The 18,939-nt window shown below is 42.2% G+C and overlaps 1 protein-coding gene across 6 annotated transcripts in view; it reads right to left on the reverse strand.

Moving 5' to 3' along the window:
- LOC135378682 (zinc finger protein 62 homolog) overlaps window positions 1-18,939 on the reverse strand; it is a 99,415-nt gene that overhangs the window by 9,430 nt on the left and 71,046 nt on the right. For 5 of the 6 annotated variants that reach the window (XM_064611763.1, XM_064611762.1, XM_064611761.1 and 2 more), the window contains 5 exons: window positions 17,865-17,981; window positions 13,281-13,397; window positions 8,532-8,651; window positions 6,840-6,956; window positions 144-797 (listed from right to left, as the gene is read on the reverse strand). In XM_064611763.1, coding sequence (XP_064467833.1) covers window positions 144-797; window positions 6,840-6,956; window positions 8,532-8,651; window positions 13,281-13,397; window positions 17,865-17,981 — 1,125 coding nt within the window. The remainder of the gene's footprint in view (window positions 1-143; window positions 798-6,839; window positions 6,957-8,531; window positions 8,652-13,280; window positions 13,398-17,864; window positions 17,982-18,939) is intronic. The other variant, XM_064611766.1, reaches the window with a different exon arrangement.

The raw sequence follows: 18,939 nt of genomic DNA on the forward strand, positions 1-18,939 counted from the left end.
TTTCTGGGAAACAAATTGCACACATCAAAACCTTTCGCGCTATTCGGTATAATGACACACACACTTTCATCAGATGTCTTAATCTGAAATTTTTTTGGATGGCCCTCTGTACTCCTTTAGTGTTAGTGTGGCTTTCTACTCACCTGTGTCTCCTCCCACAAGGACGCCACGGCTGCAATAAGTCTCAGCCGAGGCAGCTGGACCCTGGTCACATCCACGCAGCTGTTCACTACTCTGTGTTTGCACACCATCCCCTAATGAAGTGCCAGGGGAACGGGCTGCAAGAAGGGGTTCAGACCCGCATGGGGGCTTTTCACAGGAATGTGTGGCCACGTGCCTGCTCAGACCAGACTTTGAGAAAAACGTGGCTGAGCACCTCTGGCACTTGTGCTGGGCTGGTCCGATGCACGATTTCACGTGCTTTCGCAGAGAGGATGCGTGCGTAAACGCTGCGGCACACTTGGTGCACGTGAACAGTTTTCCGATGTGTATGTTGAGATGGGTCTTGAGATGGGAGTTCCTCGAAAAAGTCGCTAAACACACGTCGCACCTTGGCCTTTTTTTTGCAGCCTCTTGGTTCTCAGTTTCCATGCTTTGCTGCGTTCCGCGTCCATCCTGGACTTGGTCTCCTTTTGGAAGTGATGACCTTCTTTCTTGGCGAGAGTTTTTTGCATTACTGTCCATGGAGCATTCAGAGGTGGTTTGTGAACTTGGAATGTCGCATCCTGAAGACTGCAATGAAGTGGAGTTTTCGAGCTCCTCCTTAATCGGAAGTGGACTGCCAGAAATGTTTCCGCCTGAAGTGAAAAGAGAAAGTACTTGAATATTTGGGAAAAAATGCTGAAGTAGCTTCTATCAGGGCAGCAGATGGAAAGGAATACACAGTTCAACTGAAGGTGAACAATGAACAGATGAAGATGAAGCATAAAAAATTCAAAGATTAAAGACTTTTAATGGGAAACAAGCTTTCATGTGGAGCCCACACGTCATCAGGTTTACAAGAGTATACAAGCAGTGGATGCACTTTTTCTCTTTTTTTCTGTTTCGACAATACAGGGTGCTTTACCTAAGGGGATAAAAAAATTCTAACTGGAGATGTACTCGCCCGGAGGACTCTGGGACTTTTGGCAATTACCTTCTGGAATTTTTTGCCGCCATTGAGGAAGACTTTAGACAATTTTTAACTGCGGGAAATTTATTGTTTTCAATTGAGCTTCAAACTTCAAAATTGTCAAGCTTTGTGAGCAAAATTGAGCAAGCAAAATTCAAAATTGTCAAGCTTTGTGAGCAAAATTGAGTCAAGCAAAATTGAGTTTCAAAATTGTCAAGAGAACCTCACTCTTTTTTTTTTTTACAGAAATATGAAATTCCCCGTGGATAACCACAGACCCAACAAAAACTATGCACAGTATCGCGAGAAATTGTCGAAAAAAATAGTAAAAATTCCGCTTCTGCAATTTTCAAAGTTCAATTGAACAAAATAATTTTCCCTCGATTAAAAATTGTCCAAAGCCTTCCTCAATGGTGGCAAAAGTTTCCAGGAGGTAACTGCCGAAAGTCCCACAATCTCTCCTGCGGGTACGTTGCCAATTAGAACTTTTTATTGCTTTAGGTGAAACACCCTGTATATGTGCATCTACAGTTTGTACACTCTTGCAAACCTGATGGACTACACATAAAAGCTAGGATCCCATTAAAAGTTTTTAATCTTTAATTTTTTTTATGCTTCATCCTTTGCAATTTCTGTCGTCCCTAGCTTCTATCAGCATGCTCCCAAATGAATACAGCAGAACCTCTACACAGGGTGAGTCCATATTTTTGTGTTGCAGCTATCTATTGCTATCCGTACTTTCAGAAATGGTAAGCACAGGAGATCTGCAAGTCATGGACAGGATCATCATTTCTCTTTTGGACCACCGACATTGACATTCATTATTGCAAGTTCCTCATCAACTGACAAAACCTTCGCTTTTTGAATTGCTCTAATCACAAAGCACCACTGGAAAAGAAATTTGAAACACGACCGCGCTGTTTCCACAGCAAAAGCATATGGCGCTAAAGAGATAAATGCCTGATTCGCTAATTACGTCATTTCACATGACAACGTGAATAAGCAATAAGAACACGCTGTCACGTTACTCCTTCCCTCCCCTCTTGGTGGGACTCACCCTCTCTGTCCCGCACATGGGGAGAGGCACGTGCAAAGAGGGTTTTTTTGGGGGACTGCTGCCTACGGGATTCATTAATTCTTTCCTTACTGTGCCCATAGAGTGTCGGTCACCGGTGATCAATGGTTTTTTATCTTATTTTATATTTATTATTATCTTTTTATTCATTATTATTATCTTTTTATTCATTATTATTATTTATTATATTATTATTATTATTTATCTTTCTTATTTTATCTTAATCGCGGCATTGCATTCCCGCGCCGTACCTCTTTCCCAAAAGCGCAATACATGCTTCTGAAGCATACTATTTGTGTTCGATTTCGTTTATTAGAATGCAAATAATGTCTCTCAAGTGTTAGTGCACTATTGCTGTTCTTCCTGTCTCAAAACCAACTTGGAGAAATAGAAAATCTGTGAGACAGCAAAACGCGGTACAAGGACAGGGAAGTTGAGCATGAAACTAATGTTTTCTGTAGAAATTACGATGTTCCTTTCTGTTTTACTCCTTCAATGAACTCTGTCGCTCAGTTACATGAACAACATGGCTGTTGACGTTATTTTCCACAACCCACGAACAACCTGATCGAGAGTGTTGATACTTGAGGATATTATTTCCGACAAAATTTGACACATTTTGTATATTTTGGAACTTGGACATGAACATTTTCGTTCAAGATACTGGCGTATCTTCGCCAGGTTTCTGCAGTCTGCGCCAATTGTTTTGTGTTCCAAATTAATTTTGGAAATACACGAATAGCTTTGTTTCTGAAACTTACATCATTCGATAGGGCATTCATTTGGCTACATTTTCCTATATAGACACATATTTCGAAGTGATACTGTCAGCCACAAAAACATATATATTTCTCAAACCACCCAAAAATGGGCCATTTTGTGGTTGTAAGGAAATAGTTAAATAGAACATGCTTAACGAAAACACTTTGTTAAATCGTGCGCATTGGTGTCAATGGGGAAGTGGAAGTGCAGCAGCAATAGTACATTAAAAAAGAGGATTTTTTTAATCAACGTTCGTTATGTGGAGGTTCAACTGTAGTTTCATCTATGGACAGAAGGGTTTTTTACGAATGCTTTCTCACATCACTTTTTACGGCTTTTTAGAAGGCTTTTTACGAGGCAAATGCATTCTTATTTGGAGAATACGCTTGAGCGCCATCTTGCTGGTTGCGTCACTCAGCAGGACATGTTAAAGGAGCCCAGAAAGCCATCCAAAAGATTTTCTGTTTCCGGCGAAGTAGGAAAGGGCGTAACTTGATGTGACAACTAACACAAAAAATTCTCTGTACACAGCATTCTTCTTGGAATAAAACGCCCCCGAACACTTACACGCGCGCTCCCGCTCGACTCGCTCTGCAGGCCGAAACGAGGAGGAGGAGGAGGATTGTGATGTCATCACGGATATAAGAGAGACCGCGCTCCAATCAGGGCCGGCACTTTTCGCACTTTTTTTCTCTCTTTCGTTTCTACTCCCAGTTTTCTCTCCGTGTAGCAGACGTCGCTTCCACAAACGAGCAAACCAATTAGCGGGTTGTACCGCGATGATGTCAAAGCGACTCTGACTGAAGCACTGTCTGTGCTCCTTTAACTGAATAGTAGTGAAAAACCCTCTAAAAGACCCTCTAAAGTTGAGCCCTTCTCCGACGTTGTCCTTTCCAGTGTAAGGTTGCTTCAGATTGAAAGGTTTCATTCTTTCAGGACAGTGCCATTTGGTACAATAGGGCCCTGTGTTTTCGGGTCTTATATTTGTTGTAAATCGTGCGGTAAAAATTTGGTGTTACTTTAGGGACCGTAAAACAGGGTTAAATCGGGCAATATCGGGTAGAAAAAAAAAAAAGAGTGCTTTTTGCGTTTTACATAAACGTGAGATGCATCACATCGCGCCCTCTAGAGCGGTATTGGTGGCTGAATTTGCACTTTTAGTCTTGTTTTTTTTTTAGTGTTTTACCCCAAGTAATGATGATGCAAATTAGTGGGTAAAAATGGGTTTTACCCTAAAACACAGGGCCCTGTTTAGGTTTAGTAGGGACGTGTATTTAGGTTATGAGTAGGGATGTACCAACCGAATCTGCGAATCCTAGGCAGAGACTCAAGATTCGGGAATCCGAACCCCAGTGCCCAAGTGCCCAAAACGGCAAATCGAATCTTTCGAATCCACCAATCACGTTTGTTCGTTTTTTTTGGTGCCTGCTGAGCGCCCCGAAAGCCTGATTGCCCAGCGGATGTTTTCTTGTTTGTTTGTTTGTTTACACTGCTCTGAACTGAAAGAGTTCAAGCAGGAACTCTTACATTACAAGGTTAAAAGTAGCATGGTTTAGCTTTTGACTGTTTCTTAGTTTTCTGGAAACAACTCAGACTCGAGAATTTATGTATTTCCTGGAGTCGATGAACAACACGTTAAATAAATTACATTTAAGAAGAAGTATGTGGGTATGTTTTCTCCTGAAAGTGAACTATTATGTATTTGATTTGTTTTTCATTAAACAAATAATATCATATTCTGCTTCAAAACACTTTTGAGTAGAAGTATTTTCCCCACTGGTCTTTTTCAACACTTTTTTTACAGAAGGGATTAGAAATGTTCGAGATTCGGAAGATTCATGGATTAGCAGAACCTTCTTTGGGTTCGGGTTCCGATCCAGAAAATTCTGGATTCGTCCCATCTTTTTTTTTTCCCCGCGATTCCGCGAAATTTCACGGAATCCGGAATTCATCACGGAATCCTTCATTTGGCACAGAATTTCGCGGAATCCCTTATTTTGCTCGAAATTTTACGGCGTTTTGCGCGCGATTCCGCGGGATTTCCGCGGTCGAATGACGCGATGAGGACAGTTACTACGACGTGCAGGGATGCAGGAGAAGTTTTGCACGCTCACGCGAAATCACGTCAAACAAAAGCCTGTGCTGCGCAACAAGGCTCCCAACTGCACCAAGGTACACGGACCCTCCGACAAATTTGCTTGCGTATTTTGCGCCATCGGATAATTTGTGCGTCGCATATTTTTTTATTTCAGCACTAAAAAAATTACAAGAAGGCAAAAAAACCGCATAATATGCGCACCCACGTCTTCGTGCGCGGATATCTGGCACGCGCATCTCAGCGACCGTGGAGATTACCTTTCGCAACACCGTCAGTGCTACCGAAGATACTGTAGAAGTGGTTTTTTTCCGCGTGGAAAATATTTTCGAGTTTTCCAGCAGAGCTGCTTTGAGAATTGATACGCGAGAACTTAAATTCGCGACAGAGGTTTCCGGGAATGCTTTGCTCTTGCATATTGTGCCGCCGCCAATACTCGGGCATATTTCGGCACGTATATTGTTCACGTGGATTGCGGCATTCTAGGTCTATTCCTTTCTTCTCCTCACAGAGATGGGAGGAAAGGCCCTGTCAAATGGCCTTTAGGGACCCTGTAGGAAGCCATAGTACTGGCCGTGTGCAGGTCAGCCTGTTCATTTTAGCAGTTCTCATTAATTATCACTGGGGGCACTGAACAGTTCGGTTGAGATGACGTACTATCATACAAGCTGGTTTTGAGAATGCGGGGAAAGGCATGTTCCGGCTTCGTGGTATATGGAGTAACAAAAGCATGATCAATTTTCGTTTCTTTGCATCTTGCCTGATGGGACAAAACAATCTTCTGCGCTTGTTTAAACTGCCTACGATCCATGGAGTAGAAAGGGTAAAGGTATTCACGGTATAGCGTGGAACGCCGAACGATTTTCGCCCTCATATGGCCAGAGTTATTCGTGGGAGCTTAAATTCGCGATTTTGGAGGTGTGCGTGAAAAACGCAAAAAATACTTCCACGCGAAAAAAAAAAAAAAACACTCCTACAGTATATTGCGGTGATTTTGTTTGATTTGTGCGCACTTTCGAGTGATGGTCCACTTATGCAATGGACAACACCGTCACTCGAACCACGAAACGCGGAGAGAAACGCTGGACAAACCTTACAACACAACATGACAAGTTTGCGAACACAGTGTTGCCGAGAGCGGAGTAGTGGCGTCTTCCAGCAGCGTCTCGACATATTTCATGGGAATATGAGCGGTCAATGAGCGCGTTTTGCTTCCCCACGGTATTTGGGTGCTTCTTTTGCCCTGGTGCAATGCAGTGATAACGTCAGTCTCCGCCCTACCGAGAGCCTAAAATTAAAATTTTGAAATTTTGCGTCGTTTTAATATCGTAACGAATGTTCCTGTGCAATATGCGCACCCCTAAATTTTCAGATTTTTTAGGGAGAAAAAGTGCGCAAATTATACGGGCAAACACGATATGTAATTGGGTTTCGGACAGCAATTAGGGTGTTTGCTCCAAATTTAGCATCTATTTCGATCAAGTATTTGTCAATTCCTATAAAAACTTTGTGCGGATGCTGAAATATGTTTCAGCAGGTATAAAATGATTGTAGCTGACAACAGCATTTGCTGTCAGAGGAGATCACAAGGTATCATGTAATGCTGAAGTTTGTAAAATACGTTTGTAAAATGCCCGCATTATCCAAGAAAATAGTGTTTTCCGATTCAAGCAGAATCGGAAAACTCGTTGCCGCAGAAAATCATGGAATTTGCAAGTCAGTGTCGTGGAATTTTGAATTTGCCGCTGCAGAAAACCAGGGTCCATAGTTATGAGTCTCTCAGCAAACACACTCACCAAGATAGTCTTCTGCTACTAGGTCTTCCGTGCTTCCGACTCTTTCCGGGGGAACCAATGAGACAGTGTAACAAGATTCCTCTTTTATGTTGGGATCAGTTACTGTCAACGTTGCTTCTAATGGTTCATGAAAAAAAAAAAAGAGGAGAAAAAATAGCACACATTACACAGAGCTCCACAAGATGAGTGTTCCTTGACTGTTCTCATTTTTTCCTCCAATTGGGTGCTACTTCACCAATGAACAACCACGTTCGAAAATATCCACATTAAGTTTTCCGCTCAGTATCAATATTTTTTTGCAAGATGTGTGATACTTAGAGCCTTAAGTTTTTGGGAAATATTTTTCCTAAATTTGGGGGTAAGAATCGGGTAACTAAACATGTGCTCTAAATTCATGCGAATTCGGGTGGGAAAACTTCTAGTATGCTAAATTCGGGGAGTAATTTCTGACGTTGGGTATTTCTGATCAGTTGAAAAGTGTACAAGACAGCACATAGGGGTGTGAGCCAAGTGCATGACATGTGCTGCCCTTGTGCAAACTACATTCAACTGACTGGAAAAGTGTAGGAGTGAGAGCTGTCTTATTAATTAACTCAGGGAGTAAAGGCTAGCCTATACAGGGTATTTCTTTTTAGCTGCAACAAGTTTTCATAAAAAGGGGAGTTGTCGTAGGACACTTTTATACATTTGTCATGTATTACATGACATCAGGATTACTCGACGGGGCCTCTACTAGGAAACCGTATCTTTTTCAATCAATCAAATCAAAAGTTAATCAAAATCAAAATTAACCAGCTTTTTAATCATCTAATCACCGTCCGCTGCAAACTGCAAGTGATCGGCAAAAGAGCGTTAGCGACGTTGATATCTCCGCCCTTCACTCAACGTCACAAAAAAACATCATATGCTATTCAGGCAAACCTCTATCACAGTATGTTTCACGACATTTGTTGTGCTTTTGTTTTCTTTTCTTCTTCCTTGTGTTCGCAGTCGCTCCCCGTATCACTCCTTTACTGGTACGGTAAGCGTTGATATGTAGTAATGATGCGGAACGCTACTGACACCTACCAGTGCAAGGCTGCCCCCCCCGATCATAAGGTGCCATTTGTTCAGATAGGCATCCTTAGGTACACACTAGTATTCATGATACTGGTAAGTACACACTAGCATTGTTCCCACTGAATTTTGGAACAAAAAATTCGAGGGTTATTCAAGGACCTTTCGAGGTTCAGATGTCATTTTGTCAGGAATGTAAAACACAGTTTATGACCAGGGCTTTAATATTTTGCAGAAATATTTGTGGGCTAGAGGCATCACATGCAAGAATACATGAAGGCTGACTACAGATTTTTTAAAGATCATAGTACAGAAAGAAAAGTTTATGAATAGAATCTGTGCTGTTCATTTCTTACTGCTGATTCCTATTGCAATAAAGAGTGCTAACTCCTGCGGTTTCAAAGCTACAGCTGTGACTCTGGCAAAGCGTAATTTGCACAAGCAGCTCCATGAGGACAAGAAAAAGATGCCAAATCAAGGGTTTTCAATGACTGTAAAAAAAAAGAAAGAAAAAGAAAGAAGCAGGTTTTCCAGACCTTGCAAATAGCATTTTCAAATTCAAGGGTACTCAAAGGTTTCAAGGACCAGTGGGAACCATGCACTATAGTTATGTGTATTTTAGTAAAACTCACTCACCAGGACTTTCTTCCGTTACCAGATCCTGTTTGTTTCCAGTGCTTGAAGGGGCGAACAACAAAATGTTGTCCTGTGGCTCCTCTTTTATGTGGACGTAATCACTTGCCGCTAGTGTTGATCCTGGCAGACGAACATGAAGGAGGGAGAGAAAGAGCACACATTACACACAGATTTATAAGCACGCTTTTTTATTTTTTTTCTGTTAAGTTATAATTAGGGCCTGACTTTTTCGGGTTATACCCGCTTATGCCCGTTATTTACCTCCCGATTCAAATTGGGAAAAACATAGTTTTACCCGGTATTTTCCCAAAAACTGCTGGACCAGGGGAATCCGAAGTCATCACAACTAACACAGAAATTTGGAAACTGTGTTGAAAATTCCTTAAATATGCTAATACAAACTGTCGAAACGGAGACCCTTCTGCCTCTTAGATGCATAGACTAAATATTGATACCCTGTGTCTACTGGTGTGTCATGTGTATTATGCAGAGTAAACCAAAGAGTTATGCCTCATCCAGCCTGATTCAACCAGAATTAGGTTGAATCAGGTTCAGTTCAACCCGAATCATTGCAGCGAAATATAACCCAATATTTACCCCTGAGTTTGCTGGAAAATATAACCCGAAAAAGTCAGGCCCTTGTTCTAATTTTTCCCCAAGCGTAATTAACGCACCCTTCCTATAGAGCTACGCCCTCAGACGAAAAAAATTATCTTAATTAATTACGAGATTAAATTCAGTATGTGCAATACAATTATGCACACGATTCTGTTGTCCTCGCAGTTATTTTTGTAGTTCCATGTTAGTGCCGCAAAGCAACTGTGGCTATGAGTGGCATACAGACATAGACAGATGGAGAGAGGACAACAGGAGGGAGTGGGGACGGGGAGATTAGTACGCGTCCTGGGCAGACTTCAGGGGGAACTGTGCCAACATCTGTCCGGTAAGTCTCGGGAAAAACCTCGTGCTGGTTGTCCCTTGTCTCTTTTGTTGAATACATGTTGGGTATTGTAGAGTAATTGTGTCAATACTAGGATAAGAGAACACAGAAACAACGTAGGGAATAAAGACATAGAAAACATAGGGCTGCTGGTACATTAAAGCACAGCAAAGCGATACTATGTGCAAACCATGACCCGCTACAGGTTTTCCCGCCGATTTTAATCCAAGCGCCATCGAAATTCATCCATGTGCCATGCAAACTTTATGGACCATGGATTAATTTAGCTGGCACCCAGATTAAAATCGACGGGAAAACCTGGAGATTATAACGACCATGTCATAGGCACCCCTTCCCAGCACCACATTTGGAATCTAGCTCTGGCCCTACTCATTGGCATGGTCATTGTTTCCTCAATTTCTACAATACTTTGTACTTCAGCTTACCTTAGTATTTTTGTAAAAGCGGTAGAGGTCCGACACGAGATGCTTCTTTCTAAAGATTATCATCATCATCATTCTACGCGCTTTCAAAGAGGCCGTTGCTGTCGTCTGCTACGGTAGTCCTACGTCTACTTCTGCACGTTCAAAATTCAAATTCCCATTGCCCAATCATAACGTCAGGCCGAAGAGTAGCGCCCCTAGCGGATACTGCGGACTGGTTTCTCGTAGAGTTTTCCAATTACGACATGGTCGTTATAATCTGGCAGGTCGTGGTGGAAACTATGCGGCAAATTACATAAAATTCTTAACATATGAACTACTGTGGAATTCTTCCCTATTCTTTTTTACATTCAAGTCTACGAAGTCGGCAGTGCTGTTGTACCATCTTACATCATTTGTTTGTAAACTGTGAGGGGCGTATTTTGTCTTTACAACATGCACGAATTTTGCAAGAATTAGCTGACACAGAAGAGTCTACTTATTCTGCTGAGAGATGCTCTCTCAGAGGCGTACAGATATACCTCCACCAGTGGCGTAGCCACGGGGGGGCTAGGGGGGGCTCGAGCCCCCCCTACCTGCCACGGACCGACCCACACAAATCGTGCAAATCCGAGAACATAATAATGTGTGTGTGTGTGGGGGGGGGGGGGACTAGTGTAACGATCGCGAAAGTTCTTGCAGTTCATGGCGTCTATCTAAGAAGCACTCTTGAATGGTTTTCAAAGTATGAGCTTTTCAAAATACTTCCAATCTCGTGACACCACCTCATTGGTCATGACAGCCTATACATGTAATCGTACTGTGAACGTCTAAATCAACTATTTTCATTCCTTTTTTTAATCCTCAGTTTGCAGTGTGCACAAGTGTGTGTATGTTGTCGACACAGGATCTGAGGGGGGGGGCGAGTTTTCGTATCGAGCCCCCCCTACCTTGGAGGTCTGGCTACGCCACTGACCTCCACATATGTCCCACTCAGCTATTCCAGTAGGACAAAGGAACAGGACAGTCATGAAGAAAACTATCGTATTTTCTCAAATTTAAGACTGCTTCGAATATAAGACGACCCTCCGAGTTTAGGGTACACAAGTTTGGAGAAAAAGTGAACAGGGTTTGGGAGGCAGTATAGCAGTTGGAACCAATGCACAATAGTACCGTTTATTTATCATCACTTTCTACGCTACTGTGTTCTTTGTTGCTAACTGCACACAGCTCATTGTCCTCCGTTCCGTCCAAAAAGTTAAATAAATGTTGGCAACGTCGTCATGCACATTGCACCAAGTGTCCAAAACTTCCTGCACTGGCACAATTCTTGGTCTCTCCCTGTTGTTTTAGCCACCTTGTAACACTTATTTCCGATACTTGAAACCTCCCTGTCAACGCTAAATTGTTGCTGTATTTACGACTTTTCATTGTAGCACCAGAGACCGACGCCATGACAGTGAATGAAGAATGAACGCCGTCCCAGCTATCCCCATTGTGCCCGTAGTACCATATTTGCATCGCGCTGACACCACAACACGTGATATCGGTCGCTCCGCACTATTGGCCGATACCGTCACCCGCTTCCGCCTCTCCCATGACCTCGTTGTGGCGCGAATATTCAAATATAAGATGACCCCCGACTTTGGAACACTGGATTTGGGGAAAAAAAAGTCGTCTTATAATCGAGAAAATACAGTGAGACGGAGGCCAGCTGGTTATACATAGGCCTGACTTTTTCAGGCTATATTTTTCAGCAACATCGGGGAGGGGGAGGGAGGGGGAATAATAGCGAGTTATATTTTGCTTCAATGATTCAGGTGTTATCAGATTGGATTAGGCATAAATGTTCTGTATATTCGGCATAACATGTGCGACTCACAAGCAGACACAGACCACTAATCCATCCGTGTGTCTAAAAGGCAGCAGGGTCTCTGTTTCGACAGTTGAGCATATTTATGCATTAAATCACAGTTTCAAAAGTTCTGTGTTGGTTGGAATGACGTTTATTGGTTCTCTGAAACGGAGCGGGGCGGGGCCAAGTATCTGGCGTAATCTGATATAACCCTAAGACATCAGACCCTAGTTATACAGGAACGGAAAAAAAAAAAAAAAAACTGAGACAGAAGAACATCTAACACAAGAAAGCAAAATTATCTTAGGGGCTTTCTTCATGCTAGTCTTCAGACATGCTCTCATGTTGTCTTGTCTTAGTACAAGTTCATCCCACATTGTGAGGGATCAAGAGGCCCGAATTTTTTGGGTTACATTTTCCGACAGTATTGGGGTAAATATCGGGCTATATTTTGCTTCAAGAATTTGGGTGTAATTGGGTTGAACTGAACTTGACCAAATTCTCGTTGAATCGAACTAGATTTCAAGCATAAATCTTTGGTTTTTACTTTTGGCATGATACGGTGAAAGCTCTTTAATTCACACCTCATTAATTCGAATTTTCGGATAATTAGAACCAATTGTCGTGGTCCCGCCGCGTTGTATACGAATCAGTGTGAAAAACAATTCATTAATTCACGCAGAAATAAGGTCCTCTGCCAATAACTCAAACTGCGCGTCAAAATCTGGGGACTCTTTATTGACAATTAAAAATGGCTAGGAAGCGAGCAAGCTGGTGAAGATGATGCACAATGTAAAAACCCCCGAGACTGTCTGTATATATTTCTTGTATGTGAAGTAAAATTTTCAGCTGTGTTTGAGACTTCGTGTTTGTGTCTGTCCCTTCGTGTTCCCTAGCCTCAGGGTTTTTACATTATACTCTTTACTGGCTCGCAAGCAGCAACCCTTACAGCTTTCCCTTTCTCATAAATCCAGCCCCCCCCCCCCCCCGATCCAGCAGTTTTCGGCGAAATAGCCTGCTAAACCCTGTTTTTCCAGATTTGAATCGGGAGGTAAATATCAGGCATAATCAGGTATAACCCTATGTCAGAGCCTATGTATTGCTGCCTTTCAATTATTCGCAGGTTTCACTTACTGGCTTACTTAATTCAGTTTCATTTTTAACTCAGCATTATTTAAATTCGTTTGAGAAGGCAGCTTCCTTCAGCCTGGTGGTCAAGGGCTCTCGTACTACAGAACAGCCGAGTAAGGGCCACATGCGGCACACGTGCTTGGTGGCACTACACACATGTTCAATGGCCGTTGGCTTCAATGGCCACTGAAGACGATTAGACATTGAAGAAGAGAAGAAGGTCGTTTGAGTGGCTACCGAAAGCGATGATAATCGAACTACAGGGTTAAAGCCTGCTTTTTCAGATTTGAATCAGGAGCTAAATACTGGGCACAATCCGGAATAACCCTAAATTGTCCCGCCGTAGACATAAGGTACATGTAAGTATCTACGTTTAGTTGTCTCCAGGTAAGTATACTCACCAGAACTGTCTTCTGTCATCGGATTTTCAGTGTTTCGATGGCTTTCCAGAGGGAATGACGTAATGGCGTCTCGAGGTTCCTTCTTGATGCAGATCGAATCACATGCTGCCTGTGTTGCTTCAAATAAAGGAATAAGGTAACATACATTTTAAGAATTTCTCACATTTTGCAAAAATGTAATGCGGTACTATGAACCGGCGCACACGTATCGCTTCCATGACACAAGGGGGTGCGTTTTCTCCCACCCAGTTTCACGGGGGCTTGGTGGAAATACTACTAATAGAGCCTGAAGTTTTAGGGTTTTACCCGATTCTTCCCCGAATTTGTACCCCGAATTGGAGGTTGCCTCTTTAGGGTGAAAACCCGATTTTTACCCGGCAAATTGCCCTCACTGAGATGTCTGTAGGAATGCACACTAACTTCTTTGGCAGCAAACACAGTTACATCACCGTTTGTACAAAACCAGTACAGTTAGTTTGAGTAAGTGAGCCCGATTTCTCCCCGAATTTAGCACACTGGAAGTTTTTCTACCCGAATTCGCATGAATTTAAAGCGCATGTTTATGTACCCGATTTTTAGCCCCCCCGATTGTACCCCCCGAGTTTAGAAAAAAATATTTCCCGAAAACTTCAGGCTCTAACTATTAATGCTGCGTAAAATGCCACGCATGAAAGGTAAACAGACTGCGAACCAAATAAGCAGCACAATGTAGCAAGGCAGAAACCTATACGTGTTTAGAGTTCGAAAACCGGTATGCCATGCCTCACGTTGACAAATCTTAGGTTTGAAATACCTGTTGGTATTCTCGCTTCTAAGAGTTGGTCAGATATAGTACCTCTGAAGCTATTTCGTTTTGTATGCTTTAACCACAACATTAAGCTCTGATATTTAACGTTTCTTAGTTTTACGAAGGGAATCTAGACTCCTGAGTTTCTGTATATCCTGTAGTCAATGAACAACATGTTAAATAAGTTACCTCTAGGAAGAAGTATAAGTTGGATAACATCGCAGTATATCCCATTTTTTGCAATGTTTTTTTCCGTAATATTGTTGCAAAATAACGAAGCAGGTCTTTAGCGATGTCACATCAGCATTGCAATGTCACATTTTTCAAATGTTGTTTCAATAACATTGTTACAACATAACAAAAGCGGTTATTAGCAACATGGCAATATTGGTGCAATGTCACTGCAACAATTTGTGCAGACCAAAATTTGTTTTTTATTAAACAAAGATACACCAAATTCTGCTTCAAAGCACTTCTCACTAGAAGAGTGCTTTTCCCCGGCTTTTTAAACTCTTTTTGAAGCAAGGATTCTTGGATTCGCAAAACCTTCTTTATATTTGGGATACGGATTCGAGAAATTCTGTATTCGTCCCATCTCTACTTTTAGATTTTATTTATGCAAATTAGCCTACGTAAAAGAGCATGGAAAGGATATTCATGCTGTCTGAAAAACCACGCGTATTTCGTGAAATGGCCCGGGAAAAGCGTGCACGAAAAATATTTCGGCTCGCAAGGGTCCAATTAGAGCAGAACTTCATTTAATTAACTTTTTCTGCTTCGGACAGAGGGACTGTTGTTCACTGGTGTTCATTCTGGGGTATCAAACAGACTTTTTTTTTTCAAAACAGGAAAAATCAAACTGGTTTTAAAAGGGTTATTGATTTAATGGCACGCTACGGTGGTTCTTTCCAGAGTTCAAGGTAACTTGTTACTGTAACTAAGTTCCTTTTTTTTGGTAACTTGTAACTCTGTACTTTTGCGCCGTGGTAACTTCCAGAGGAACTCGTTTCTTTTTCACGTAACTTTGCCAAAGTAACTTAAGCTAAGTTCCAAGTTACTTTTCATTTGCTTTTCACTCATGTCCACTTATTTTCTTGCTTTCTCTCCACTTCTTTCACGGCATTTTATGCCATAAAACAAGATACTCAATCAATGACAGTATTCCATTCAGGAAGTGAGAACCACTGCCATTGAAAGGAACCTGAATCACTGTGCACGTGGAGCAAGATGCAAAGCGTTCGAATTGTTGGACTTCTTTTTTGACGGGCAACTTCTAGATCTATGGTTCCTTCATGGTGCCTCTATCATCATTGCGAGAGGCTATGAGTAGGAAGCATGTACCGTACCTTACGATACCGTACCGTACCGTAGGGAGTACGTACACTATGTACGTCACCACTGGAGTCTCACACGTGGCAGTGTTCGATGTGGCTCTTTGCGGTTTGATGCATCTCTCATTTTCGTTTTGATTTAATCGAGATAGAGCCTGTATGACTGGCCGTACACGTGTGTTGCACATGTGTGTGCTTCATGTAGAGTTCACGTCTGCACAAAAAAAAACAAAAAAAAATGTGCGGTTGTCTCATTCATCTGGTTCCAGCAAATGAGCCAGCAAGAGGTAGGCGGCTTGCCTCGATTCAACGCGAGGGTGTTCAACCTGGCGCTCAACTCCGAATATGCAGGCTACACTTCACCGAGTGATTATGAGTAGACCCTGAACTTTTCGAGTTTTATATTTTTCCAAACTCGGGGGGTAGAAATCGGGTCAATAAATTGATGTCGAAAATGCATGCAAATTCGGGCAGAAAAATTACCATCAAACTGAGTTCGGGGAGAAATCGGGCATTATTGTAGAATAAACGTTCACTGTACCGTTTATCCAGAGTGCCAGAAGTAAGGGGCAGTCGCATATTTTGGGAGGAACTAGTATGTCGATGCCTTGAGGTGCCTAGCCTAGGTGCAGTTTTGCAGGTAGAAATCGGGTTTAACCCTAGATAGGTGAACCTCAATTCAGGGTGCAAATTCGGGGAAAAATCGGGCTTAACCCTAAAACATCAGGGTCTAATTATAAGTCACCACGGAGCGTCGTGAAATCAGTCACTAAATTTACCTGACATGAGCGAGCAATGCAAACGGCAAAGAAAGAGCACCTGCACTGTAATCTGAGCTGCTGCACAAGACAGATTGACCGGTTGGGACTCCATGTGATCTTGTTAGCCAGAAGCCTGCCAGAAGATCTGCCCGAAGAAACTGTGAGAAACTGCCCTCAACACCTAGCCATGAAATGGGAAAAAGGCGAAAGATTTTGGAAGCCTGGTGTGCAGAATATGAAGTGCTGGAAATTGTAACGAAGAACGCAAGCCGCGAGGAATGACACACATTTGTGTGCAAAATACTGTTATGTTGGTGTTTAACAGCGACCCCAAAAGGAAGCTGTTAGACAGGATTACTGAATACATGGCATCTGATCATGGCAAAACAAGCTGAAAGCAGCATTCATAGACGCGAAGCAGAAAGGCAAGCTGCAGCCAACTATGCTGAACGCTTGATACAGACAGCGGGAAAAAGAGAAAGAAGGTGTTTTGATTGATTTCTTGAGGGCTGTTGCATATAGCGGGAGACTTTGTCCGCAAAAACAATGCCCGGAGGTCGTCAGCTCCATAGGAAACACCTGGCAGAAGTGCTATTCGAGAAAGACATGGAGAAAGTCTGCACTGATACAGAAGGTGTTAAAGCTTCCGTGATAGTTGATGAGTCTCCTGATGTCTTGGGCTGTCCCACTGTAAACACTTTGCTATTACAGCAAGACTCGAGATCGAAAAGGGTGTGCCTGATAGATGCAAAGTGTGTAAATGCATGCAACAGCTACACAGCAGCGAAGGCTGTTGGGGAAGCACTGAACTCTGTAGGGAAGACCCGGAAAGATGTTTTAGCTATATCGACCGACTCGGCGGAGTATATGAAAAAAACTGGTGAGAGACATGAGAGCAGGTGAAGGCATTGCACTTCCCCATATCAAGGACCTTCCACACCTCATCCGTGTCTCTGGCAATCACACCATTAAAGTGCCATGTATGTCCAGCCTCAGACAGGTAGAAACAATGTATATTTTGACGGTAAAATCATGAACCATCGTTTTACGCGATATCGCTATCCGCGGGTTTTACTGTAAGCTGTTTCAGAGATATCAAGAGATCTCCATGGAGAAGGGCATAACGAGGGAAGACTTAAAAAAGCAACGGCCACAGCGTGCCAGCATGAGCGAAGAGCTTTTAAAAATGCAACTCATCATGTATATGTATGTGATGAACACTGGAATATCCGTCCCGACCAATATCAGTTTAATGAATATCCCTTTCCCATTGCACGAGCTCGAGTTCTGTCTCTTCTTCGTTGCGTCACACGTATTAACAAGGGCTAAGTAAAAAGGTGCAGCCTCAGAAGCCAAGATATGGCATCAGAGTGTCATTCTTGCTAACAACTGTTTCAGTGCAATAAAGAAAAGAAAATGTAGATTATCTTATTTGTTTCCCCGAGACAGAAGTTTTTGGGACGACGCAGTACCAGGAAATAATAAATAAGAGACACCTAGAAAAGAAGGGTGCCTGTCTCATACTTCAGCTGCTGCAGAAATCAAGAACTGGTTAAACATACGTACTTTGCCACAATTATTACATCCTCGAATAACTTCTCTAAAGAATATTATGAAAGGCATTATGGGCATGCTTCAAAAATGTCGTACTGCAAGCTGTCGTCCCAGGCACAGGCTTATATTTCTTTACGGTAGAAATACTCACCAGAACAGACTTCTATCACTTCTTCTGTGTTTCCGTGGCTTCCCGGTGAGAATGACGCAACGTTGTCTTGAGGTTCCTCCTTGATGCAGATGGAGTCACATGCTGACACTGTTGGGTCTAGTAGGAGGACAATAGTCCATATCTTAGTAATTTCTCATTTTTCACAAAATATAGCGCAGTATTACTACAGCATCACTAGTGCCTGAAGTTCTTGGGAAATATTTTTCTAAATTCGGGGGGTAAAAATTGGGTAAATCAACATGTGCGCTCTAAATCCATGCATATTCGGGTGAAAAAACTTCCAGTATGGTAAATTCAGGGAGAAATCGGGCTCAGTTACTCAAACTAATTGTACTGGATTGGTACAAATGGTGATGTAACTGCATTGGCTGCCAAAGAAGTTAGTGTGCATTCCCACAGACGTCTCAGCAGTGATGGGCTGTACTTGAAGTACCAAGTACTCAAGTAGTACTTTAAGTACTTTTCTGTGTACTTGTACTTTACTTTAAGTACATTTTAGATCGTGTACTTTGTATTGTACTTAAAGTACTTTTTTTTAGTACTTTCCCATAAAGTACTCAAGTACCCAAATATGGACTCCAGACAAAAAATCATGAACGAGTATCAAAAATGCACCCTACTAAAAGCGCTAAAATTACAACATCAAGACGAAAACACACAGATCTATATCTCTGGGTTTTCCGTCTTCTTGCTATCATTTTAGCGCTTCTAGTGAGATGCAGTACCAATATTCCCAGTATGACATTTTGCCAAAAGTGATTTTTGTGCTTTTAAAGAGCATATTTGTTGAAGCAACTCTATTGTTGAGAGGCTTGAAATGTTGAAAAAGTATCAGCTCTTCTATGATTGAGTAAAATGGAATGCAAAGACACGCACACATTATGACACTGCAACCGCGGCAGCACAATGACTTGGTCAATTGTCATTTCAGCTCTCCCAATGCAAGTTGCTATGCTTTTTTTATATCATTTCCTTCATTGGCAATTAATAATAAATTTATATCACAACGTGTGATTGCATTACACGAAGAACACTCTGAAAGACACACATGCTT

This window comes from Ornithodoros turicata, chromosome 1 (genome assembly GCF_037126465.1).
Source record: "Ornithodoros turicata isolate Travis chromosome 1, ASM3712646v1, whole genome shotgun sequence".
In the NCBI taxonomy this organism is placed as follows: Eukaryota; Metazoa; Arthropoda; class Arachnida; order Ixodida; family Argasidae; genus Ornithodoros; species Ornithodoros turicata.